Source organism: Caloenas nicobarica, chromosome 4, assembly GCF_036013445.1.
Source record: "Caloenas nicobarica isolate bCalNic1 chromosome 4, bCalNic1.hap1, whole genome shotgun sequence".
NCBI lineage: Eukaryota > Metazoa > Chordata > Aves > Columbiformes > Columbidae > Caloenas > Caloenas nicobarica.
In genome coordinates, this window is record NC_088248.1 from 77,780,212 (window position 1) to 77,807,522 (window position 27,311).

At 48.6% G+C, this 27,311-nt stretch overlaps 1 protein-coding gene across 1 annotated transcript in view; it reads left to right on the top strand.

Annotated features, from left to right (window-relative positions):
* SFXN5 (sideroflexin 5) overlaps positions 1 to 21,740 on the top strand; it is a 98,435-nt gene extending 76,695 nt beyond the window's left edge. Inside the window, 1 exon segment of the mRNA XM_065633851.1 lies at positions 21,047 to 21,740. Coding sequence (XP_065489923.1) covers positions 21,047 to 21,124 — 78 coding nt within the window. The 3' untranslated portion in view covers positions 21,125 to 21,740.
* The last annotated feature ends 5,571 nt before the right edge of the window (positions 21,741 to 27,311 follow it).

The window sequence follows — 27,311 nt, forward strand, 5'->3', positions numbered from 1 at the left end:
AAAGGAGCTTCATCCACCAGAGGTAGCCATGACCTTTCCTGGCAGGTCTCCTTTTAAGATAATGAAGGAAGGAATCATAGAACCATAGAATCACAGGACAGTTTGGGTGGGAAGGGCCCTTCCCAGCTCCCCCAGTGCCCCCCCTGCCATGAGCAGGGACATCTGCACCAGCTCAGGTTGCTCAGAGCCCCGTCCAGCCTGGCCTGGGATGTCTCCAGGGATGGTTCAGCCACCACCTCTCTGGCCAACCTGGGCCAGGCTCTCACCACCCTCAGGGCCAACAATTCCTTCCTCATGTCCAGCCTGAATCTCCCTCCTTTAGTTTAAAACCATCACCCCTTGTCCTATCACAACAGGCCCTGCTCAACAGTCTGTCCCCATCTTTCTTATCGGCCCCTTTTAGGTCTGGAAGGGCCACAACAAGGTCTCCCCAGAGCTTCTCTTCTCCAGCTGAACCCCCCAGCTCTCTCAGCCTGTCCTCCCAGCAGAGCTGTTCCAGCCTCGGGTCATTTCTGGGGCTCCTCTGGCCCCTCTCCAGCAGCTCCATGTCTGTCCTGTACACTATCTGCATCCAGAGGCAATTTTATATTTGGCCATAGCACATTGCACATTGATTTCTGTCCCACATATCTCGCGACCTCAGTATCAGTGACTTGGGCTCTTAATTGTTTACCACTTTTCCAGACTTTGTGTCATCACCTTTAGCATCAGTCATTGCGTATTTTCTCCCTTCTCGCTGACGACGTGCGTGTTTTGTAATGTGGGCCAAACTGAACCATTCTCTCAACATCGACAGGAAACACCCTGCAATTCTGTTTGGAAATTCAGCATTTTGTACACCTCCTGTGTTTTCTGTAGGCATCACTCTGAAATAATAAGTGGGAATGAAAGTTTTGGTACCAGAATCTGACACTTTCAGAGTTAAACACTTTGGACTCTACAAATATAATTATTCATTGCCTTAGTTTCTTTATCTAAAAGTCAAGTTCATGAGGTCTCTTTGCCTTTTGTATTTTAGCTTTATGGGTGACAGATAATTTATAGCGTATAGTATCTGATATTACAGCATGAAAAATTATGTTGATGCTGAGCGCTGAATGAATTCTAGCCCACAAGGAAAATTAAGGTCTGGCTTCCTTCAAAGGATATTCAAATTGCAGGCATCAGGCAGTACTGAAACCATGCAGCATCACTTGAAAATGACCTTCTAAAAGCAGCTGAAACGTTATCTGCAGTGTAAACATGAATCAGTGCTGATTAGCAGATCAAACAGAATGACGTGCTCTCTGCCCACGCTTCGTGTCAATGAAGAGAAACCATTGCAGCTGGTGGTGGAGCTCGTTACTTACTGGGATCTGGGCTCCGCTCAACTGGAGTCGGCTCCACGTGCACGGCTGGACCTCACAGCGGTTGATGCCGAGGAATCAGGTTCTCCATAGCAGCCTGGTCTGATCCGTCTTCCAGTGATGTCTGTGATAAATGTGTGCGTGTGTGTGCAAAGGGCGTTCATCCCGTCCTGCAAAATCTCGGTGGTGGCTGTGATGATGCTCAAGTGAGCAGAGCAAGTGATTTATCTGCAATAATCCCTCCAGAGCCGTTTCTTTACAGTCTTGAGTAGAAAATCTGAGTCTCCTTGCAAAGAGCCTTTCTCAGAACATGTGTCTTCTTGGTTACCCATCAGTGGTCCATGGACTTGTTAATAATAATATTAACTAAGTTAATAGAGTTTGAGTGTTTGAAAATTGACCTTTTTATATGCATATGCATGTGTGTGTATGTATACAGGTGTGTATTTGCTTTTTCTCATGGCGTGGTAGGTGAAGCAGCTACAAACATAACACGACTGTGATGATGCTGGTATAATGAGCGCTACCCAGGGAGTAAATTATTAACAGCAAGATGTAATAGGCGTGATCTGTTCCAAAAATATGATTATGGTCTGAGCAGCAACCCTTTCAGGAATTGTAAATGAGCCAAATTCTGCCCTTAATCACACATTCACAGTCCTTTTTCTTTAGTCAGAGAGCAAACACAGAAGCTGATGTGTTATTAAGCGCTTGTTTTAGCACAGGAGCTCGACTGGCCGCCTTCGATCCATGCTCAAAAGGGGCTCAAACTTACAATTAGTTTCCGAGCAGAATTGAAGCCTTGCAATAGATTTAATAAATGTGCTAGATAAATGTAGCCACCTTATCACATCAACTGTAGCTGCTTCAGTTATACCTGTTTTAAAATAATATCAGAAAATGAGAATTCAGCTCTGTTTTCATACAGAAACACCAGTATCAGGTAAATTAATGTCCTGGAGCTGAACAACCTCCATGTGCTGAGGATAATGAATCCAGATCTCCTCTTGGATTGGTACTTAGTCTAGCTAAGACCTTATACCTTCCTTGACTTTGTACTTTGATGTCTGCAACGGTGATCCAGAATTATGACTTGTTTCTACATGTTCTGGCTTTGAAGATCACCTTATAAAAATAAAACCCCATAATGTCAGCTGTGAAGACATGAGTCCTTGCAACTAAACACCCTTAAGATGCTGAGAAATACACTTTTCATCCCAATACAGTGTTAACGGCGGTACCTAAGTGCATCAATATGCATTAAGTAATTCACTGCTGTAAAGTTTAGGAGAAACATCTAGTTAAATGCATTTAGCCCACAACCTCCGACTGCCTCCCATGCCCCCCGGGGAATCTCTTTTCGAACCGCCTCTCCTACAGCATCCCCACTGACAACTCCTACTCAGCTATGCACTGCCAATGGAAACAGCTGTTGACAGTTCCAAACTGAAACTGGGACTTGTGCAAATGAAATTCAGCGTAGCAGCAAAAGAAAGAACGAACCATGGGGTTGCTCCGCTGATTTTCCACCTTTTGGTCCTTGCTCATCCAGATCATTCGTTTTTTCAGCGTCCGAGGGGTTGCTGTTGGGCTTCCAGGTGCTGCAAACCCACTGAAACTTAGAATCGTAGAACCATAGAATAGTTTGGGTTGAAGGGCCCTTCCCAGCTCCCCCAGTGCCCCCCCTGCCATGAGCAGGGACATCTGCACCAGCTCAGGTTGCTCAGAGCCCCGTCCAGCCTGGCCTGGGATGTCTCCAGGGATGGTTCAGCCACCACCTCTCTGGCCAACCTGGGCCAGGCTCTCACCACCCTCAGGGCAACAATTTCTTCCTCATGTCCAGCCTGAATCTCCCTCCTTTAGTTTAAAACCGTCACCCCTTGTCCTATCACAACTTGTCTCATCCCATGCCCAGCGTGCTGGACCGTGCTGATAAAGAAGGATAAACCCAGGTGAGAAATGGAGCTCCAGCAAGAGCTGATAGCACAGAAAGAAACCCTTCCATGAGCTATCATATACTTGCCCTCGCCACAGCTTAAGTTTAAAGGGCCTTGGTTAGGGCAAACCAAACCATGTTCTGGAATGGGGCTGATTTCAGCTGAAAGCCTTTTCTTAAAAATAATCTTCCTTTTGGATCTCTAGGACAAGGGGAATAAACAGCCTAAAATCCAAGGCTGAGCTATTGTTTTCCAATCTGTTTTAGCCTTCATCTTGTTGGCAGGCTGCTTTAGAAAAGCAAAAGGTTAATGAGCCAATGTGCAGTGGGATTATTGCAGTAAAGATGACAGTGAACCAGTAATTACTAATTAGATGCAGTTTAACAGGAGGAACAAGTGAAATCTCCTCTTCACCAACTGTCAATAATTAGCAGATTTGGTGAGGTTGAAATGTGTCCACAGTTAAAAGGCTGATTTTTTAATGAAATGGCACTTGACAAAAGAGCTGTATGGAGGTCACAGCCGTAGCCCTCGAGACGCTTCCCTATACCATACTTAGGAGGGAAATCAGATGCAAGACAGCAGGGGGTCCCCGTGAAACCATTTCTCCCTTGGGATTGCATCGCACGGGGGGGAGGGGAGCAGGAGGGATTCTCTGCAGCAATTTTGTCCAACTTGGATGAGAAGCAAAGGGAAGGATTTGCCAGCTGCCACGGGGGAAAAAAATGTTTGAGAAGGGAGAAGTTCGGTGGGTTTTCTTTGCTTTTTTTGGGTCTGAGGAGTGGTTTTCCTGGGAGTCTGGTGACCTGAGTGTGCTGGCCAAGGTCTACCCTTGGGATGGAGGTTGGTTTTGGAAGGAACTCCTCTTAGAAAAGAAGTGGCACGAGGTCCTTCAGGCCTGGCAGGAGGCTGGAAGCTCAGTGGTGTGTGTCTCCCGAAGACTGCAGAAGATTCAAGCTGTGCCCTGAAGGTTTGGTTTCAGACTGACACACGGGCGATGCTCCATCGTTGACTTCTGAAGCGTTAAGAGGTTCATCTGAGGTTCCTCTCCTATGTACTGATCCAGCTTCTTTTCTGGCAAAGTAACTGTTGACGTAGGCAAGAGTATCTTTACTTTCCACATGAACTTAAAATGGAGAGGCGATCTGTGTGAGCTTCTTTAATGCCCATGAAACCTTTTACTTGAGCAGAAACCCCCAGGCTTTATATGATACTGAGCAGTTGAATACTGATGTAGTTCAAGTAAGGCTGGAGAGAAAACCTGTGGTATTTGGAAAAGTGTTGAGCCCTGTTCTGGCCGTCAGATGCAGGATGGTGCTTAACAAGGTTTGTGTCTGGCATTCTGCAGTGAGGGTGGACTTGTTGGAGTCAGCGGTTGGAGGACACGAGTGACTCCTTCCAGGGCATAGTCGTGCACCCGGAAGGGCAAAGGGATGGGAGAGGAGGTAACCTCTCTAGTTTAATTTGATTTATGACTTACAGGGCTTATTTGAGCTGAGTTTTGACATCAGAGGACCATGGCCTTCATCTTGTGTTACGGGAGAGTCACGTTTTCCTGGACACTGAAGTGTTTGTCACCAGCCCTTCTTGTGACAAATCATTTCCTGCTCCAAATTGTAGAATAGAATCACAGAATAGTTTGGGTTGAAGGGACCTTCCCAGCTCCCCCAGTGCCCCCCCTGCCATGAGCAGGGACATCTGCACCAGCTCAGGTTGCTCAGAGCCCCGTCCAGCCTGGCCTGGGATGTCTCCAGGGATGCTTCATCCACCACCTCTCTGGCCAACCTGGGCCAGGCTCTCACCACCCTCAGTGTAAAAATCTTCTTCCTCATGTCCAGCCTGCATCTCCCTCTTTTAGTTTAAAACCATCACCCCTTGTCCTATTGCAACAGGCCCTGCTGAATCAAATGACAGCCCTGGCCCAGAATCTCCCTGAAGTCACCAGAGCAGCTCCAAGCACCATGGGATGGGTTCCCCGTACCCAGCCGTCATTTCAGCCTTGGTCTCAGTAGCTCACGCACAGAGATGGGACCTTGGTCATGCAGCACAACAGGAGTCCTCACCTGGACATCTCCAGAAGGTGACTGTGCAGTAGAATCATAGAATCGCAGAATACCAGCTGAGAAGGGACCAGAAGGATCATCCGGTCCAACCTTTCTTGGCAAAAACCACAGTAACTGCAAAGTGCTGAACAAGGAAACCCAACCTGAGGCTGCACGCTAGGGGATGAGTGTTGAACTTGAACCTGACTCTGGGCTAAACAGTCAATTTTTTTGCAAGGTTTTGATCTCGCGTGGTTTGAAACACCGGTGCATCTACCATTTTTTTCTCTGACATCTCCCTTCCTTCCCCGCTCTTCCCAGCCCTTTCTGGTTGAGAGCATCGAGCAGAAGAGAAGACGACTGGTTCCTGGCTCACCCCAACCCCTCACCCCGCAGCTCGGGTTTTCCCTCACCTGCTCCAGCTGTCGGGGCAGGTTGGCAGCCCCAGCGCATGTTTCTGGAGGAGCCAGACTTCACACACCAATTCCCCCCTTGGCCGTACCCTTTGGCTTTCCCTTTACACCTCCCCTGCTCTCCTCCCCCTCAGCAGTCTGGCATCTGCAGAACACCTTTCCTGTCAAAGCAACTAGGAAAAAAAAATTAAAATATCACATTAGCTTGTTTCCTGTGCTGCAGATTCCCTCAACAACTTTTCGTTTCCCTCTAATTGCGTTGCGCAGAAAAGATGCTGCCGGGGAACCCACAGGCACGAAGGAGTCTGTGTGTTGCTGGAAGGATTGAGGTGGCCTGAGATGGTTTAGCTGGATTCTTGGTTGGGCTTAGGCTTGTGGAGGGATGTGCTGGGAGCTGGAAGGGTCTCTCCAGAGGATGGTGATGAGCTGTTATCATTGACTATCACAGGAATAATCTGGAGCTCTCAGCACAGGACACACATGGAGCTGCTGGAGAGGGGCCAGAGGAGCCCCAGCAATGATGCGAGGCTGGAACAGCTCTGCTGGGAGGACAGGCTGGGAGAGCTGGGGGGTTCAGCTGGAGAAGAGAAGCTCCGCGGAGACTTTATTGTGGCCCTTCCAGACCTAAAAGGGGCCGATAAGAAAGATGGGGACAGACTTTTGAGCAGGGCCTGTTGTGATAGGACACGGGGTGATGGTTTTAAACTAAAGGAGGGAGATTCAGGCTGGACATGAGGAAGGAATTGTTGGCCCTGAGGGTGGTGAGAGCCTGGCCCAGGTTGGCCAGAGAGGTGGTGGCTGAACCATCCCTGGAGACATCCCAGGCCAGGCTGGACGGGGCTCTGAGCAACCTGAGCTGGTGCAGATGTCCCTGCTCAGGGCAGGGGGGCACTGGGGGAGCTGGGAAGGGCCCTTCCCACACAAACCGTTGTACGATTCTATGATTCTACAATTGTCGGTGTTGTTCCTGTGGTCTGTAGATGCTCATGGTCTGTTCCCAACCCCTCGTAGGCCTCCTGCACAGGTTCTTCTGTCAGGATCAACCTGGTCTAGTGGAAGGTGTCCCTTGGCAGGGCAGTTGGAACCAGGTGGTCTTTAAGGTCCCTTGCAAGCCAAACCATTCTATGACTCTATTCTATGACTCACTCTTGGCTGCAGAGAACTGCCTCAGTTCCTGCTCCCACCTTAAGCTTCTCGTTCTCTGCCATCATCTCCTGTGTGACACAGACAGAAAGAATCCCGGAGCTTTTGGTGAAATTACTTTACAGCTTTTAAGATCAGAACCACCCTCCATACTATAAACTTCCAAGTCAAAGTGGCAGCAGAGCTTTTTGAGGAGCTCAGGCATATTCAGGGCAAGGACATAGACTCACAGGCTCTAAAGCCCCTTCTTGAGCACATCTCCCAGGTCAAGATCTTCCTAAGCACATGGGGACCCTTCAAGCTTAGCAGTTCTTCGTTGCAGCACCGTTTTGATTCATGTCCTGGCACAACAGAAACTCCTCTTGCTATGGAGTCACTCACTTGAGATATGACCAGGAGAGAAGGAACCAATTTCGCGAAGCAAAGAATATTTCTGTATCAGGACAGGTCGTTCTGACAGAGGTACCTTTTATTTCAGTATAGTTTAGTGTGGAAGAGAGAAAGGAATGAGCATTTTTATATAAGTCAGAGGACAGCACAATACAAACTACAGCTCTTGTAAATACCATCTAAACTTACAAACAAAAATCTAAAAATCAGGGGAAACGCGTTGCTTTTTCAGTGATCCAAAGCTGAGAATATCAAGAAGTAGTTGAAGTCATTACATAAAAGCATCAGGAACACTGTTAAATGTTTGTATTGGAGTTATGATTTGGACAGCAAGCAGTTAAGGGATTTTTGCACAGGAATGAAAATAAGATGTTTTGGCTATCTTGTGTGAAATGACCTGTTTGGAAATCTCAGGTAGATGCTTAGACTAAATTTTGTCTTTATTTGGACTAAGTAGATGCTTGGAGGAAAGTTAATAATTTTGATTATTAGCGGTTAGATTGCTGAAGTGGCTGTAGCAGTGTTAACATATTAGGAATTTAGTATGTTCTTATAACTGGAAATTTAGTTTTCATTTAGGCTCCCTTTCCTACGAGAGGTTGGACCAGATGATATTTTGAGGTCCCTTCCAACCGAGCTGTTCTATGATTCTCCGTGATCTCCCCTTGGCATGTTTGTTGGGTTTTTTGTTCTTTGCTTGTTTTTCCCCATGTCTTTCCCCAAATCAAAGCTTTTTCCGTGCCTCCTCTCTCCTTAGTGGGTTAACACTGGGAGGTCTCGGTCTTCTTCTGGGAGCAAATGTCCTTCTTTCCAAGAGAAAGGATCTGATCTTCAGGGGCATCAACTCCACCATCGCTCTTTGCAAGCCTGTAGGAAACGTTGGGGCGGTTGGATTTACAACTGCTCAGCCCGTTTGCACCTCGCGGAGTAATTATGAGGCTCAGTGACATCCCTCGTCTGGGGAAGGTCACGAGTGAGCAGCGCTCTGATTGATTTGAAGCCTGTGTCTTTGTTCTCGCGTTCCCTGTCCGAGAAGCTTTGATTTGTGACCGAGCTGGTATTTGAAGTCTTGCTCGGCAGAGTGGTCCTTTGTTTCACAACCAGTGTTCGCTGGAGTCAACGTTACCGAAAAAGTTTACAGGATCTGGCCCTGAAATTGTAACCTGGGCCGGTAGAGCTTGTTCTTGCTGGGAAGTGACGACTGGAACCAAACTTATTTGTGGTCACTGGAGGTGGGTGTGGGAGAAAGGCCCCGTTTGTACTGCCCAGGGGCTTCGGCAGCGGTGTCGGACGGGATCTGGTTTCATGTTTATATCTCTGTCCCTGGGATACAGGTTCAAGTATGTAAACTATCCCTCCTGCAAGCACAGGCTCCTGCAGGTGTGTGGGTGCTGGTGGGCATAAAAAAAACATTCCTGACACCGTCTCTTTTGAGGAGTCTTCACCTCCTGATGGCTATAAGCCATTAGGAGTCAAAAGAAAGAGCTGACATCCGACAACTCCGGATAAACAGCTAAACATTAACCCTTAAAGTGGCTCGAAAAACATACTTAAAAGGCACTTTGTGGAAAGAAGCCATTTTTTTTTTCCAGGCCTGTTAATTGCTGTCTTTCTTCAGGACACCTTTCAGCAGCACCTACTGTAAACAGAGCGGCTCCTCCTGAGCCACTTCCCCCGAGGATTCCTGCCCTGCTCCATGGGGATGCTCGTCCCCGGCTCCCCCTGCCCTGGGAGCTCCTGTGGGTCTTTGCTTTTGCTGGTTTCTTCTCAGCCTGAAAGTCAAGACCTTTCTGATCTTTTTGCAAGCCCACCCTGGAAATTCAGTCCCCTTTCTTGGTTGCTGTCAGCCTCGTTATTTGGTGCAACTGTGTTTGTCCCCAGCTGTTGCCTGGCCCAGAATCATAGAATCACAGAACAGTTTGGGTTGGAGGGCCCTTCCCAGCTCCCCCAGTGCCCCCCTGCCATGAGCAGGGACATCTGCACCAGCTCAGGTTGCTCAGAGCCCCGTCCAGCCTGGCCTGGGATGTCTCCAGGGATGGTTCAGCCACCACCTCTCTGGCCAACCTGGGCCAGGCTCTCACCACCCTCGGGGGCAACAATTTCTTCCTCATGTCCAGCCTGAATTTCTCTCCTTTAGTTTAAAACCGTTACCCCTTACATGTCCTTTTCTGCAAACTCAGAGGCAGTCGTTGCAGCTCATTGGAAGCAATCATACCTTAGACTACTCCAAGTGGGACATTATGAACAAAGGAAGGTGGCCAGTTGTCCAGACTTGCCTACGGTGAGCATCCATACTTCCTGCAGAGAATGCCTTAGTAATCACTTTTCCCAAACGCAGCTATATATCATTACCTGTAACTGCTTTTAAAAACCATTTGGACCTAGCAGCCTGTTTCTAGTGAGGCTGTTGGTTCTTCAAGAGAAGGAAATGTGATGGAGGTTGAGATGCTGAGGAACTTGCTTAGCATCTTCAAATCAACAAGGACCTCCCTAAATTCTGCGGTACTCATGATGCTCTTCCTTCTTAATAGCTAGAGAATTGCAGAGATTGACATTCTCACCAAACAGCATCAAATGCTCTCTGCATCGACAGAGCTGGTGGAGGGATTCTTATCAGAAAGGACCTAATCGTTTGTTTTCATCAAAAGGGAAACTTGCCACATTCAAAATGTCCACATTCAAAACAAGGGGTGTTTTTTTCTTCTGAAAGAGGAGAGACGAGTCTAACTCTCTTTGTGAATGTTTTTCATTCCAACAAGGAACAGTGACCCTAAACTCTGCTATTTTGGGTGTTCTCAGGATCATATTGTACGTAGGCTGATGACTCTTCCATCCATCAGTTGGCTTGAATGTTCCCCAACAAAATCTCCATCATGTAATGTGAGGCTTCTTCCTTGAGGCCAGGAAGAAGTTTCTTTTGCCCTACACACTAATTTACACTGACTGCCCTGTGCAAACCTTCTTGGGAGAAAGTCCTCTTCTGAAGAAGGGTCCTTAGCTCATGAGGCCAAGTGACCTGAGGTCAGAACACACATGTTTCTGCTGTGGTACCAGCCTAAGACACCCACCTTTCTGGAGCTCCTGTAGAAATTAATTTAGTGTGGCAAACTGAGAGTTTACCTCATAAGCACTTATCTCATGTACATGAACAAACCTTCTTCTCCAAAGTCATGGGGAAAAGGCATCTTAGCTCCCATGAAGGCCTCTGTGTGGTTCTTCACTTCATGGAAGACACATCACACTGTGGTTTCAGCTTCTCTCCATCGCAGCTTCACTTTGATTCTTTGTTCAGTCTCATGCCTGAGCTTCTACATTTCTCTGGGTGGGTGGTGAGTTTGTGTCACTTGTATCTTACCCAGACCAAGGTGCTGTGGTCACCGGGGACACAGGCTGGTACCTCCTGGGTAGCAGCAACTGGGTCAAAGGAGGGAAAGCCCTTTACCTTCTTGGATTGCTAGAGAGAACTGGAAATGTCTCTTTTCTCCAGGAGACAGCCAGAAAGAACTTTTTTTTTTTTTTTTTTAATTTTGCTATTTGAAACTTTATGGTCTCAAAGCCTTTATTTGCTTGTTTGTTTGTTTAAATACTTGAGGTTTCTGGTGCTGTGGGCAACCCTCTTCTTTCCCAAAAGACTCAAACCCACAATTTTGCGATGACTTGGAGATGGTGTCTTGTTCGGTGTTGACCTTTCGATCTGTTTATAAAGCTGGAAGACTTGAGAGGGTCTGAGAGCCGTGTGAACCCAGTGCTCACCAAACCCAGCTCCTAGGAGCGGCTTTCCTTCATCTCACCATGCCCGTTCATCTTTGATGTCATCTTGAGACACCAGAAGGGTTCCCATGGGGAACTGGAAGGTCAGAGCTGGTATCTTACTGGTGGGGACTGGAGCACAGGAGTGGAACGTGCTGAGCTGCCATGTTGCAGACAGGCAGGGACATGCCGAGCAGTTGAAGGTACCTTCCAGCCATGGGTGTCATATGTTATTATCCCACCTGCAGACGTTCTCACCAGTCATTTCTAGAGCATTGGAAACACACGTGCCACTGGGCGACAGAAGCTCATTGCCGCAGGGGCCATTGTGCTCTGCTCCAGCCTGGCTGGGCAGTAAGAAACACTGTGGTTTCCTTCTTCCCATCTGATTTTTTTTATATTAATATTATTTTTCTTTAGAGAAGCTGTGATAGGCTGATTTGTAACTCCTGAAGCTGAAGTTAAAAACTCCCACCCTTGATCATAGAGTCTCAGAATCATAGAATCGTTTTGGTTGGACCCTCAAGATGATCGAGTCCAACGGTTCCTCCACCCCTGGCACTGCCCCGTGTCCCTGAGAACCTCATGTCCGTCTGTCCAACCCCTCCAGGGACGGTGACTCCAGCACTGCCCTGGGCAGCCTGTTCCAATGCCCCACAGCCCTTTGGGGAAGAAATTGGTCCCCAGATCCAACCTCAACCTCCCCTGGCGCAACTTGAGGCCGTTTCCTCTGGTCCTGGCGCTTGTTCCTGGGGAGCAGAGCCCGACCCCCCCTGGCTCCAAGCTCCTTTCAGGCAGGTCAGAGATCAGAAGGTCTCCCCTCAGCTCCTGTTCTCCAGCTGAACCCCCAGCTCCCTCAGCCGCTCCCATCACACTTGTGCTCCAGCCCCTCACCAGCTCCGTTCCCTTCTCTCAACTCGCTCCCGCAAACTCCAGAGTCAGTTGTTCCCGTTTAAGGTGAGGGCAGTAACGTCTTAAGCCTTGTCGCTGGCTCAAAAGCAATTGCACGTCTGTACCCAAACATCTGTCGAGCATGAGGAATATTCCTGTTCGCCTCGACACAGAAACCCAATGGCACCCAAGGTGCTGCTGACACTTTGCGTTTCATGCTTTGCTAAAAGCGGTGACGTTTGCAGGGGACGGTGCAGAGGTGTCAGCAGATGTGATAGAGTGTGAATAGCTTGTGGCACTAACAGCGTCACTGACATACTTTATATCTAACAGATGTCATCGTGGGGTCCGTGTGGTGCCACCGTCAGACCCTTTCCAGCCTGGTCTGAGAAGAATCTCTGTTTTCTGCCCCGTCCTGCAGGCAGCTGGAGGTGGATGCTGGTGGTCAGAGCATCCATGGCAGAAACCAGAGAAAGCTTCTGAAATGGATAACCCTCAAGAGCCAGAGCTGCCAAATATTCCAGCTTTCCTCCTTTTTGTTGTTTCAAGGAGGGGAGAGAAAATAGAGATGAAATTAATTTCAAGCGGTGGTCCTTTTTAATGCCAGTTCTAGGTATGTCCCACTGGAGGTTGGACAGCAGCACCGAGATACATCTTTGGTGTCAATGTGCATGGGGGTTGGACTAGATGACCTTTGAAGGTCCCTTCCAACCCAAACTATTCTATGATTCTATGATTCTATGATTCATTCCTCTCTTGCATGTCAGTGTAACCGTGGCTCACTCTCTACAGATAAATTATATATTCCTAAAAACTTACTGTTTGGAAGCAGGGTTCTGAATTCAGAGCCATTCATGTGAAATCCCCCACAAAACTTCTACATTGCAGGGATTTAACAGGTCCCCCACCTGCCAGGCCACATGGCAGTAGTTCCCGATTTGTAGCCAAAGAAGAAAATTTGCCTGATAGTTCCATACTTTACATAGACACTGAATTACACGTGAATCCACTTATATGGTGGTAAAAGGGCAGTATAAATTAAGTGCACTCCTGAACTTGTTCTTATCTGCATATTCCTGAGCTGTCCTTATCTCCTACCAGCTTTGCTTTACCACCAAGCATGTAAGAGAAGAACCTCTTACTCCACGAGTGTGTCTGCTCTCCCTCTGTGGTGCTTCAGGGTTCTGGTTGTAGGCTCGGATCACTGCGGTGAGGCTTTGCCAGGACTTAATTACAAGCCAAACACTAATGGTAGTTGTTGCCTTCATGAAGGAGTACATGACAAATTTTAATCTTTTTCCTAATTAGATGGGTCCAGAGCACCAGAGAGGTTTGACCTATTTGCTTGTCCAGCATCTCCCGGCCCTCAGTGTCATCGAATCATGGAATCACAGACCAGTTTGGGTTGAAGGGACGTTCCCAGCTCCCCCAGTGCCCCCCTGCCATGAGCAGGGACATCTGCACCAGCTCAGGTTGCTCAGAGCCCCGTCCAGCCTGGCCTGGGATGTCTCCAGGGATGGTTCAGCCACCACCTCTCTGGCCAACCTGGGCCAGGCTCTCACCACCCTCAGGGACAACAATTCCTTCCTCATGTCCAGCCTGAATCTCCCTCCTTTAGTTTAAAACCATCACCCCTTGTCCTATCACAACAGGCCCTGCTCAAAAGTCTGTCCCCATCTTCCTTATGGGCCACTTTTAAGTACTTTTAAGCACTCCTTCCAAAGCTGCTGCCTCCCCAGAACATCTCCTGCTGGTCTCATCTCTGCCCTGGACCACACCATCGCACACCCCGGGTCGTGCGGACGTGCCGCGAGGGTGCTCGGCCTCCGCTGGCAGCGCCCACGGGCTCTGCCCGACCACCAAGGCTGATTCCTCGGCTGGAAAATCACGTCCGCCCTTGCAGCGAGGTGGCCGGGGAGCGTCGCAAGCCCTTCGGGAATGTCAGTCCCTGTTGCGGCCGCATACCTTGGCGTGTCAGACAAAAGGAGATGATCAAAGCAGGGATGGCGAGAAAGGAGGCTCTAACCCCGTCCCAGCTCGGTGCCTCCACGCCAGCCTTTTGATCCTTGCGTTTTGGGGGGGTCCAGCCCTCCTGCCTCGTACCGACCCCAAAGTCGGCACTTTTTTGGGAAGGTGGATGGTGGCAAAGCCGTGAGAGGGCTCCCACCGAGCCACGGGCCGCTGGCATCCCAAGTGGGACCAGATTCGGACACCTCGATGGGTGGGGGGACACCCGGCAGCTTTGCAGGCTCCACTTACGTTTTGTTAACACCTTAACCAGCATCACGGCTGGAAATGGAGTCAAATAACTTGTTTCCATGTTTTTGAGAAAAACGTTTTGTCTATGCAATGTTTTGTTTTCTTAGAAAGCTGAATGTTTCATTGAAAGAGAGATGTCTAAAAGACTTGTGAGAAACAAAAAGGGAATTGTACCGGTCAGCTCTTAAGGTCAATTTTTATTATTATTTTGAAGGAAAACCTGACAAAATTCAGGCTTATCTCTAAATTGCTTTCCCCCAGCTTTGTGGTTTATCCAGCAAACTGAGCATCAAATATTTATGAAGTTATTTATTACCATGCACTTTAGTCATGAGACCATCTCTCAAACAGTGTGTCCAGTTTTGGGGTACATAGTTTTTTTAACTATGTAGAGAAACTGGGAAGTGGTCAGAAAAGAGCTTTAACACCAGTATTTCAAACAATAATCTGGCTTGCAGGGAAGAAACATCAGTTTTGTCTATAAATTTTAACAAATGTGATTTGATGATCTCTGAATACTTTCATGGGAAGAAAATTTCTGGCAGGAGATGGCTCCTTGGTGCAGCAAATAGATAAATGCAAAGCTGGTGGTCTGAATTTAGAAAAATGCAAACCATGGGATGGCTGATGGTCTTTGAAGTGAGATATGGAGAGGTCTTGTAGGTCTGCTGTTGCTTGGACTCCTTAACCAGGGGCTTTCTATCTTTTGGAAAACATCTTATGTGATTTAATCAAAAGGTTTTCAGGTGAGATGGGGAATTTCTCAAATTCTCTCACCTGTCAGGTCACCTTCAGTTGGCCGTAGGTCCGAGACACTCCTTAGCAAACACCGATTTCCTCATCTCCTTCCTTAGCGAGTGGATCCATGGAGAACACTTAAATTTTTGATGTCTGGGAAAAGTTTTGGGAAGAGTTTGTCCGAGCAGAGGAGGAAAAAAATCTCACTGTCTTTAAATCATTCAGTATACAGTTTCCAATTTTGGAAAGCCTTACAAAATTAAGCACAGGTTCAGATTTGGGATTTTGGCCCCATCAGCGTTCTTTCAGCGACTGTCAATTAAAAGAAGATCTGAAATATCTGAAAGAAGAACAATTTAGGCAGTCTTACTGTGGGAATGAGACCATCAAAAACCCAGTCAAGCTGGATTTTGGCCCCAAGTAAGCATGTTATACCAAATTTAACGAGGTTCTGCTTCTCAGCAGAGTTGTATTAGGTTGAAGGTGCAAGAAAGCCTCAGTAGACCTGTAGAGGTGCTTTCACACCATGGTTGCACCAAGCTATAAGCAGAGGTGCCTGGTGACCATGATGGGTCATCTATCCAAGGAAAAAACATGATCTGTTTTCCCCAAGGACACTGAGGGCAGAGCAGAGTCTGTTAGCGGTGCTGGACATGCCCCACTTCTCCATCCAGCTGTGCACAGAGCCCACCGCCGTGGAAGCAGCAGCTGCTGGTCCTTCAGGGTGCTTCATGGTGCCATTTATTAACCGTGGTCCTTGTTACATCTCACCGAGGTTCACTAGGACTCCGTCAGCTTGGCACTGCCCTGATGATGATAAACTAAAGGAGGGAGATTCAGGCCAGACATGAAGAAGAAAATTGTTGCAATGAGGGTGATGAGAGCCTGGCCCAGGTTGGCCAGAGAGGTGGTGGCTGAACCATCCCTGGAGACATCCCAGGCCAGGCTGGACGGGGCTCTGAGCAACCTGAGCTGGTGCAGATGTCCCTGCTCGTGGCAGGGGGGGCACTGGGGGAGCTGGGGAGGGCCCTTCAACACAAACCGTTCTGTGATTCTGTTCTCTGTCTAATGGCCCAGGAGATGGCAGAGAGCTGCTGGAAGGGCCGGGAGAACCCTCCCAAACTCCAAACTGGGGCCACCACCGAGTCTCCTCGCCGGCCTTGCCGAGGCAGCAGCAGAAGACGCGGTGACCAGGCTGGTCCTCCCTTCCCCCACCTCCCGGCGCAGCATCCCTCAGCCCGTATGACCCTCCCCCTACCAAAATTGGCTGCTGTCTTCCTTCTTCTCCCCCCCCCACCGCCTTTTTTTGGCTGAGTGATGAGCTGTATGCCAAATCCATCTGCTCCTGTCTCCCCTAGCTGCCTTCCATCTCATTCCAGGATCCCTGGCAGCCAGCCTAGACCCATCTCTCTCCTTGCACTCCGAGGAGCACATTCCTTTCTACACCTTTCCCCGAGCTGGGATAGAAATGAGTATCAACCCCAAACAAAAAGCATCTGCTTTCTGCCTGCTTCTGCTTCACCGGCCGCGCATGTACGCTACACCCGTGTCAGCCACGAATGCAAAACACACACAACCCCCCCTCCCCAAACTCGCCCGCCCCGCACCCAACGCGGGCTGACGAAACTTTGGGCGCCGCAAGCCTTCCTCACACCCTCTCCCTCTCCGTCTCCGCAGCACCAGCTGTGACCACCGCACCATTTGTTCCTCCAGCCCACGCCAGCATCTCGGAGCCAGTTCTTTATCACCCCAATTAGCCTTGTCTGTGCTGATGAGAGGAGAGAGGCTCCCACCGCAAGGCAGAGACGGGGGGAAGAGGGAGCCTGCGCGCGGTGGGCAACGCGAGAGGCGATTCCCTTCCCGGCGGCTTTGTTCCCCAGGAGGGAGGGATGCATTTCAGCAGGTCAGGAGCACCGCGAAAAAGCCAGCGCTGTCATCCCGCCTGCATTACCTGGGTGATGCCAGTTTATGTAAACAGTTGCCTGAATAAGGTCAGGGAACACTGTTTCCGTGGGGATTTTTTTCCCTTTTTTCTTCGTGCACTTGGCTGTTTGCTAGAGGCAAGAGGAGCGTCCTCAGGCCACACCAGCTGCCAGGTGTTGAGACGGGTTGTGGCCCCCGCTGCCCTTGTTTCTGGATGAGTTCGAAGATGCGCTTTGGCCATGTCTCCAGCGAGGATCGAGCTGGACCAGGAGAGGTTGAGGTTAGATCTGGGGACCAATTTCTTCCCCCAAGGGCTGTTGGGCACTGGAACAGGCTGCCCAGGGCAGTGCTGGAGTCACCATCCCTGGAGGGGTTGGACAGACGGACATGAGGTTCTCAGGACATGGGGCAGTGCCAGGGCTGGGGTAATGGGGTTGATGATCTAGAGGGTCTCTTCCAACCAAAATAATGGTTATGATGTTATCCCTGCATCTATAGCAAAGCTTCCAGTAGCGATTCCCCCTTCTCCCACTGCCTTGTCATGGTGTCTCCCGTGCTGGGATGTCAGGATCTGAGGGGTCAATGATGCTCGTGCATCCATCAGCCTGAAAACCTGTCTTTTTTTTTTTTTCCTAAACCAGCCCCTGGTAGCACGTTCTGGGAGCGGTGCTTTTACACCGCCGTTCCCTCAGTGCTGTTGTGAGCTTGTGTCCGTCACAGACTTCTCTTCTCCTGGATTCACTGGTGAAGGCCCTTTTCTGGTAGGCACCTCAGCATTGTCACCTGGATCCAGGCAGGGGATCCATCCTTTGCCCCAGCACAAGTAGATCTACCCCATTTGAGGGGAAAACGATGGACACAAGTCCAAGCCAGTCCCATGCTGGGCACTCAATTTCCAAGGACAAAGCCACCCCATATGAGGTGGGCCTGGTCTCATCAGTGTGGTCCCACCAGGGTAGAACCTGTTCCTCAAAGCACCCTCCATGGCAGGCGTTCCTTGTCTGAGGGATTCCCAGCGTGGCCATGACCAAGAAGGACCCTACTGGGAATCTTCTTTGAAGCTGAGACATGAGAAACTTGGCAAGAAACTCGGTGGTCTCCAGATCCGTTTCACGATGCCGTGTCCAGTGGAAGGCTGGCCGAGCAGCTCCAGGATGCTGTCTGCACCAAAACAGGTGAAATTACACTTTCCGACAAAAAACCCTGAGGGACTCAAAGAATGAACTGGTACTCAAGAGGTCGATTAGTGAATGTTGTATTAATATCTGCAGCCCACCACCTGAATGCTTCTCCCTGTTCTTCTGCATTTGATTTCCCAGTGAGACGAGTAAGTTATTCCCAGTTTCTGAGCAGCTTAGTCAGTGTTGCTGTGGAGAACATCCCCCCTGCACCTGCCTCCTTGGGGTGGATGCACCCCTTGGAGCTCCTCTAGCTGAGGCTCTAGCGCAGTTTTTAGTATCTGCTTTATTAAAGTCAACCGGATGTGCAGGGGTTGCTCCAGTTCAACCAGTCACTCCCCAGCAAACTTCTTTCACCTCTTCCCAGGCTTCAGAAAGGGGCTTAAGTGAGCTCAGTAACACACGGCTCCAAACCAATGCCTGGGACCGATTATATCTTTGAAGATCTTCAGAGGAGTCCCTGAATGTGTGTCCATCTTGCATTAGGCATTCATTCCCCTGTCCTTCTGCCCAGACACCATAATCTGGCTCTGAAGTGTCCTACCTCAGTTGTGTCTCTCCTAGACCCATCCCATCTAACAGCATTGCGTACAACCTTGCCATGAATGAAGAGGTGGTTTCCCTCCTGGACCCATGGGAAGGAAGCCCAAAGGACCTGCAAGCAGTTACTTCACCTGTCCCCTGCCACAAAAACAAGCTCAGTTCTGCTTAACCTGTTTTTGATGGGTTTCATCTAATTGGTGCTGAAGACTTCCCACTGCAGAGACACCACACCTTCCCCAAGCATTTGGTTGCAACACTTTGCTCCGTCCCACCAGGAGACTCTTCCTGCTGTTCAGCTTGCATCTCACTCGCTGCTTTTTGAATTGTGTCCCAAGAGAGTGTGAACAAAACGTTACTCCTTCCTTCTCTCTTGCACACGCAGATCCCACCACGCCACCCTTGAACTTCGCTCTTCTAGTCTCAGCCCATCCAAGTCCTCAATGTTTCATAGAATCATAGAATAGTTTGGGTTGAAGTGACCGTCCCAGCTCCCCCAGCGCCCCCCCTGCCATGAGCAGGGACATCTGCACCAGCTCAGGTTGCTCAGAGCCCCATCCAGCCTGGCCTGGGATGTCTCCAGGGATGGTTCAGCCACCACCTCTCTGGCCAACCTGGGCCAGGCTCTCACCACCCTCAGGGTAAAGTTTCCCTCTAGGTCTTGCTTTCAGACCACTACTCCGGGCTCCCCCAAGGCAGACGCGGTTTTCCTTGGAGCTCCCACCTCTCCATCCCGCATTGGAGAGGAAGGGACTGGTGGTTCTCCATGAGCTTTCTGCAGAAACGTCCCAATAGTAGGTTGGGTTTTGCTCTCTCCGAGCTGCCCCACGTCCACCAACACCAGCATGGGTGGTCAGGGTTGGACCACCCAACTCCAGATCATTTTACAGCCCTTCCCACCTTGATATTTTCATACCAGTGGGTGACACCACCCAGCCCCAATGCCTCGGAGCTTTTATTTCTGTCTCGGGAAGAAAAATAAGAAAACAATAGGAAGAAAAGCTGCGTCAGAGCCAGGCAGATCGGAGTTAATCCTCCCTCAAAATGGATCCCGGCGGTGCCGGTGGAAGTGCGAATCGCCTCTCCTGCACCTTTGCTGGGTTCTCTCCCCGGCACAATGCTTCACTTTGTGTTTCAGCACAGAAAGAAATGGTGAAGTTGCTAATAATGGCACTAAAAGAAAATATGCTACATCTGTTATGGATAGCAGTACAAAATTAGCTGATCACACCTCTGACACCCAAGATGTCTTCACTTAAAATACTCGTTGGCTTACTTTACATAATTTGCTGATTATATTTAAAAGAAAATACAATTTTGCAATTACTGTTCTTTCTGGTGTGCTATCTATGCATCATTTTCTTTTTATGTTTATATATTTCTCCTTCATTAGTGCAGTCTGAAGGGTGATTAGATCCCTTCAAACATTTTACAGAGGTTAAACGTTGATTAAGATTTAATTATTACTGTAAATAGCTTGGAATGACATATGGTGCAAAAACCTGACATATGTGCATTTGAATAAATGAAGTGCTATTTCCCATGATGCTTCAGTAGCTGTTTAACAGCTTTGCTGAAGGGTTATGTTGCACCTCATGTTAAGATTGCTTTGATGTTATATTTTGTTGGGTTTTTGCAGCTGAAAGCTAAGAACAGTTTTTCCAGTTTTTAAAAACATTGAATATTTTAAATACCTAAATTGTTTTGCACAAATTTTTGCTAATTTGTCTAACTAGGTTAAACATTTTCAAAAGCATTTTGATTTTTAACGTGGGTTCCTAGCATTGTGTCAGCAACAGCATCAAGTCAATGTATAGGATTTCTGAAGGTCTGATCTTGCAAGGTGCTCCGTCCCGGTTGGGAGTGGGATCTTTGCTTGGTGTGGGATCCGGGAGCACCGCGGATCCTTCCTGGGGATGCAAAGGTTCGGAGCAATTCCACAGCAAGGGAAAGCTTTGTGCAAAGCAAAAAAATTAGGAAAGGGCTGGGGATTTTATGCAGATGGGGGTGTGCAGATTTAATCTGTGATCCATCGTCGTTGGAGGACGTAGAGCCCTGGTCCAGGAGATGAAGGAGGGTGTGTTGTCCCCTCTGTCACCAGGCAGCCCGTGGTTTTGTTGGGTCCCTACAGATACAAAACTTGCAGCTTTGGGGACTGGATTCCTTCTAGCACCTTGTGAGGGGACCTTGGACGTGGGATTTCTCCTGGAAAATGATGGGTGGGATCCGTTTGATTCTCAGAGACACTCTGTAATTCCTTGAATATCGCAAGGCAGAGAGCGTGCGTCATTTCCTGTAGTACAAATCAATCCAAACGGGGATGTTTTGAGATGTGAGCAGAGTAAAGCACATCAAAATGACATGGAAAACACATGATTGACCTGGTATTATTTACATATTCCACTTCTCCACATTAATTTGTTGACCTATCGAGCTCCCGCTCCAGCACAGCAACGCGATGCCCATTCTGATCTTGCCTTCTCTTTAATTTCACAGATTGAGACATCTCGGCTGGAGCCAGAAATCGCAATGGCCACCACCAGTAAGACTGTCGTCTACAATAAAGGATTGTAAGTGGAAGTGGACAATCCCAACCCAGAAGATCTGGGGAGGGAAAGGGGGAAACTTGAGATCCCGACTAGGAAAGAGAAAACAACAACAAGATAAAACAAATAATAGAGCTCAGCGATAGTAACGTATTACCGCTCCCGGCGAACCGGGAGTAAATTAACACTTGCAGAGAACTGACACCTCACACCAGTCGAAAAGATTAATATTAAAAATTTTAAATTAGCAACAGGAGCAGCAACAAGAAAATAACATTCAAACACTTTAGAGAACTAGCTACAGAAGAATCTCAGAACTTACTAGCACTGCATGGAGGGATGTTTAACGGCGTGTTTACATCGTTGTACCTAACCACATGAAAGTAGGCTTCACCAAGCAAGTTTTGTTTTCACTGCAAATTAAACCTCCACACTGATACTGCACAAAAATAATTCTGCAGAGATTGACGGGTGCATGAATGTGAAGCGCTTGGTAGGGTGTTCGATAAGTGTCCTGTATTGATTTCGTGCCGATCCCACCTGTGATCACGCGCAAGAGCTGCCTTCCACGGTTCATCGTGCAACGCTTCGTTAGTGCAGCGAAGGTCTTGGCCTGGGCACCCTCCATCCCTCCCTCCTTCTTCTGCAGATGGTCCTGGTGGCATCTTGCCATTCACTGCACTTGCAAGACTTCGTGTCCACCGCTGGGCGTATCTGCAGGGGCTTTTGCCCAGGGTTCAAGATACTGGAAAGCCAACATGGCCACACATTGGACAGGAAGGGATCTTAAAGCGAAAATACAATCGATCTGCTCTTGTCCTTTGCACAGACCTGAAGGATGGGGTTTGTCCCACCTAACGTAGACCCTCTGAAGGTAAAGTAGATAATCTTTGCTAATTGGCTAAGCCATGCTTTGCTAAGCTAGTTGTCTAAGGACATAATACGCTTTAATTTTTGGTCAGCCCTGAAGTGGTCAGGCAGTTGGAACAGGTGATTGCTGAAGGTCCCTTCCAACTGGAACTCAATTCTTTCTTCTCTTCTCTTCTCTTCTCTTCTCTTCTCTTCTCTTCTCTTCTCTTCTCTTCTCTTTTCTTCTCTTTTCTCTTCCCTTCCCTTCCCTTCCCTTCCCTTCTCCTCTTTTCTTCTCTTCTCCCTCTGCTCTTTCTCTTCTTGTTCTTTTTTCTTCTTCTTCTTCTTCTTCTTCTTCTTCTTCTTCTTCTTCTTTTCTTCTTCTCCTCCTCCTCCTCCTCCTTTTCCTCCTCCACCTCCTTCACTAGCTTCTTCATTTTCTCCACCTCCTCCTCCTTCTTCTTTTCTCTATTTTTGCCAACACGTCACACAGCAAAGCCGACACGGCCCAAAGCCTGTACCAGTGCTGAGGAGGACCCAAATCAGAAATGGGTGGGCAGGATGGCTTTGCCTGGCAGCCATGCCAAGCTCATGGCTTCGTGAGACCACAACCTCAAAGGGGTAAACTGTCCTCTGGAGACGGCTGTCTGTCTGTCTGTCTCTCTCTTCAATTACTCCACTTTGGGGTGTTTAAGGTGAGGTGGGCGAAGTCCCCTCAGCACTGCACCAAATCCTGCCCTCACGTGGGTTTGGGGCCATCATTTGGCTTTTTGGTATCTTGTACCCAAGGGTGAACCCTGAGTGAGTCCCTGAGGACCAGAGAAGTTAATGCAGGTTTTGCACATGGTCACCAGCAGAAGACCATGCCGACAGCGAGATCTGCCCCTGGAATCATTGTCGGTGGTGGTGATGGGCACAGCCAAACGCACAGGCTGTCATCCTTCAAATGCCAATTTGTTGGGGGTTTTGGGGAGGGTGGGGGGAGCAGGGGAAACCAAATGGCCACTGATGCAGAATGTATTCAAAGGATTTATTGCAATGCTTGAAACGAGGAGGCCTGAGCCCCGCTGTGTGCTCCTCCACCGTTGGCTGCTCTCACTCCCCGCTGGAGTCAGACCAGTAGAACTGGAGTCACGCGATGGTTGGGCCAGCTCAGGAAGACTGATTCCGTCCCCGCGCTGGTGTAAATCAGAAACAATTGCACGAAACAAATCAGTTTTTCAGATTTTCAGACCAGCGTGCAGGGGAGGAGACGCCAGGTCCAGGCTCTCCATAGCTGCTGTTGATGGGCCAACTCCCAGTCCCTGACACTGGTGGAAATCCAGAGCAGGTCTGATGGAGCTATTCCGGATTCACACCAGGGTAAGGGACAGCGGAATTTGACCCAGTAGAGTTCCTCTAATGCACTAGATGAAATGAATGTACACTCTGGAGGAAGCAAGGCCACCCCATCTGCTCCGGATTGGATTTGGCGTGGAAGGAGGTGAAGACCATTGTTGGATGCTGGTAACACAGGTGCCCCCTTGTACACACATCCATATGTGTGTGCAGTGGGAAAAAGCTACTTTGAGCCTAAAACTTCAGTTTAGGGCTCTGCTGAGCCCGCAGAAGTTCGGATCCAAGCTGCATCGTGTTGCACGGAGGCACAACTTGCCTTCTTCCTCCTCCTGGATGGAAACATGAGGCTGAGACAGAAACAGCCTCTTGTGTTGACAGGGAGAAGCCTTCTGGCTCCAGTGTCTGTCTGGGTGGATCATTTCCCCTTTCTCAGTGGGTTTTGTCGCTGCCTGAACCATTCTGCTGCAAAGCTTCTTCAGCCCAGGCTTTTTTTTTTTTTTTTTTTTTTTTTTGTGATTTCGGAAAGGTGGAGCAAGGAGGGTGACCATGATTTGGTTTTGTGTGGTCGTCACCGGTCAGAGATGTTGGTGACCATGAGCTCCGGGCCTGCAGATGGAGCGAGGAATTAATCACAGAATCACAGAATGGTTTGTGTTGAAGGGCCCCCCCCAGCTCCCCCAGTGCCCCCCTGCCATGAGCAGGGACATCTGCACCAGCTCAGGTTGCTCAGAGCCCCGTCCAGCCTGGCCTGGGATGTCTCCAGGGATGGTTCAGCCACCACCTCTCTGGCCAACCTGGGCCAGGCTCTCACCACCCTCAGGGCCAACAATTCCTTCCTCATGTCCAGCCTGAATCTCCCTCCTTTAGTTTAAAACCATCACCCCTTGTCCTGTCACAACAGGCCCTGCAAAGTCTGTCCCCATCTTTCTTATCGGCCACTTTTAAGCACGGAAGGGCCACAATAAGGTCTCCCCGGGGCTGCGCAGGTCAGTAATTAGCAAGGGACACTGATCACATTAATCCAGTGATGCTCAAGAAGAACTGCATTGGTTCGGAGGAAAATAGGTTTAAGGTTTATTAAACCGCACGGCTGCTGTGAATCACAAGGGCTGGATCCCGCCGGAGCGGGTGAGGACCAGCTTGAGGTGTCAGCAGCACCGTGCTAAGAGATGGTGGCTCGGCTCAAAAGCAGCTGCGCAGTCGAACAAAGTGACAATCAAACGGTCTAAATGAGTCTGGATTTATCCTCTTCCCGTACAAATCCCGTCAAACTTGTTTCGCTTCATGTGTCAGGAAAATGGGTCTCAGTCAAGTCGGCAAAGCTTGTGCTGAGAAATAAAAACATCCCGGGGTCCTGAGTCAGGCCTTGGCTGGGGTTTATCTCTAAGAGCCGATTGCAGCCTCTGGCAGGTTGGTGACAATGTTTGCTCTCAAGTTTTGTTCAAATGTGACTCAAAATGTTGTGCCCCCTCACCCAAAGCACTGGGAAGATGCTCCTGCTTGGAGCTGGGAAGGGAGAGCCACCGCTTCTTCTGAAAGCATCTGCAGGGCTTGCGTTGCGAGGTGGCACCTGTAGCGATGATGCCCAAGAGGTTGGAGACCCAAGGGCTTGACCCCACATCTCCCAAACCCACGTGTGTCCCTTCATGCAGGCAGTCAGGATGGTGCAGACCCGTCTCTGCTGCCCTTCTCGCCGTTCCCTGCCTTGTCCTTCTGGATGCTGAGCAGGACGAGGTGCACGTATGAGGAGCACGTTTTGGTGGCCCCATAGTCCTAGGATGAGAGGAAATGGCCTCAGGTTGCGCCAGGGGAGGTTGAGGTTGGATCTGGGGACCAATTTCTTCCCCAAAGGGCTGTGGGGCATTGGAACAGGCTGCCCAGGGCAGTGCTGGAGTCACCATCCCTGGAGGTGATGACGTGGAGATGAGGTTCTCAGGGACATGGGGCAGTGCCAGGGTGGGTTACGGTTGGACTCCATGATCTTGAGGGTCTTTTCCAACCAAAATGATAACATGATTCTAAACTCTTGGAGAACACCAGACCATGGTGTCCCTCCTCTGGGACACTGAATCCAGCTGCTGCGGTTCAGCTTCTGAGCCGCCACCATCCCAACGTGGGGGGCGTCGAGATGCATTTTTATTTAAAAGCAGCAGAAAGGCTCAGCAGATACAAACCTTACGGACCTTACAGAGGCAGCTCAAGGTTGGGCTCCCACGTGCAGCGGTTCCAGGTCACCGTGGTTGCTCCCATCCGTGGTGGCCACCAAAATACCATCTTCAACTCTTCCTGCAGCATTAAAAATGAAAAGCGTGGAGCTGGGGAGGCGGCAGCACATTAGCACTGTTTATTAGGACAGCAAATTGTGCCAGAAAAGACTACACACAACAGCTAATGATAACATTATGCACATTCACTTAATAGCTAATTAATCTCTTCGACTTCCCTAATGTACCAAGAGGAGCCTTGGGTTTGCGGGAACAACCTGACCATTTGCATTCCTGATTTCTTGTGATTGGGGAGGTGGAAGAAACGGGGAGTGCAAAACCCGCCACACACATCAAGTTGTTCACCTCGGCAGATAATCATCATCATCATCATCTCCTCTAGTATTTAATTAGAAATGTCACAGTTAATTGATTTCTGGGATGCGTTCATTAAGAAATAATGAGGACCAGGCTGCGGCAAGAGGTGCCAGCGAGAAGTTTGGGGGCCCTTCTGGAAGATGTGTCTGTTGGCTGCTCCCCGAGCCGGCCGGGGACAGCCAGGGGACAGCCAGGGGACACCCCTGCGGAGGTGTCACCCGTGTCCTGAACCCGCCCTCCAGCTCAGCTCCTATTTCTATTTTTTGCCCATTTTTTCCCACTCTGCACCCTGCCTGCGGCCAGGTGTGGGCAGATGCCCGGGTCACCCCGTTTGCTGGGAACACCCACTTTTTGGCCTTTTCCCCCCCTTTTTTTATGGCTTATTTTGGAGCCCACATCCTCAGCCACCCCTTCTCACACAATCGCCCTCCGGCACCCGATGTGAGCGCACCCGAGAACCGCAGCCGTGGCAAATCCCGCGGGACGGGGGGTCGCCCGCCAGCGCCGACACGTCTTCCAGGGGCGTCCCCGCGCCCCGCCGGCTCTTTTTAACCTCCTCGGTGGAGATACCGACCCCGCACTTGGTGTAACACTCGGATCGGGCTGGAATAAATGAATTTAAAAGACTTGGCGGTGTGGTCTGTCCTCTGTGTGGCTGTTCAATGGGAAGGACAGTGGGGGTGTTGGGGTATAAAGGTCTCAATGGGAAAAACCCAAGTTATTTATGGGCTGGTTTTACAGGGGAGAAGGGTCCAGGGATGGGGCTTTTCCCTGCAGCATGAGGGGACATTCCCAACAGTGTGAATTATTACATTTGCGTGTATGTGTATGTAAAAAAATATAGAATTATTCTATATATAATATAGAATAAAATACATAATATCTAAAGATATATTATAAACCTATAATTATATTTTACGTATTATATTTATATATCTATTATCTTTATATACTATTATATATCATTATGTATTAACATTATAAAACACTAGATACACAATATATAGACATGTATATATTATGTGTATATATACCATTAAAATATATATAATATATACAATATACATTGTAAAATACAATATATACACAGTATATACACAAATGTGTATATATTGTGTATATATAGTATATAAAACATGCATTATAAAATACAATATATACACATATACACAAATGTATGTTGTGCATATGTAATATATAAAATATACGTTATAAAATACAATATATACACATTATATACACAAATGTGTGTATATTGTGCATATATATTATATAAAATATGCATTATAAAATACAGTATATACACATTATATACACAAATGTGTATATTGTGTATATATAATATATAAAATATGCATTATAAAATACAATATATACACATTATATACACAAATGTGTGTATATTGTGCATATATATTCTATAAAATATACATTATAAAATACGAT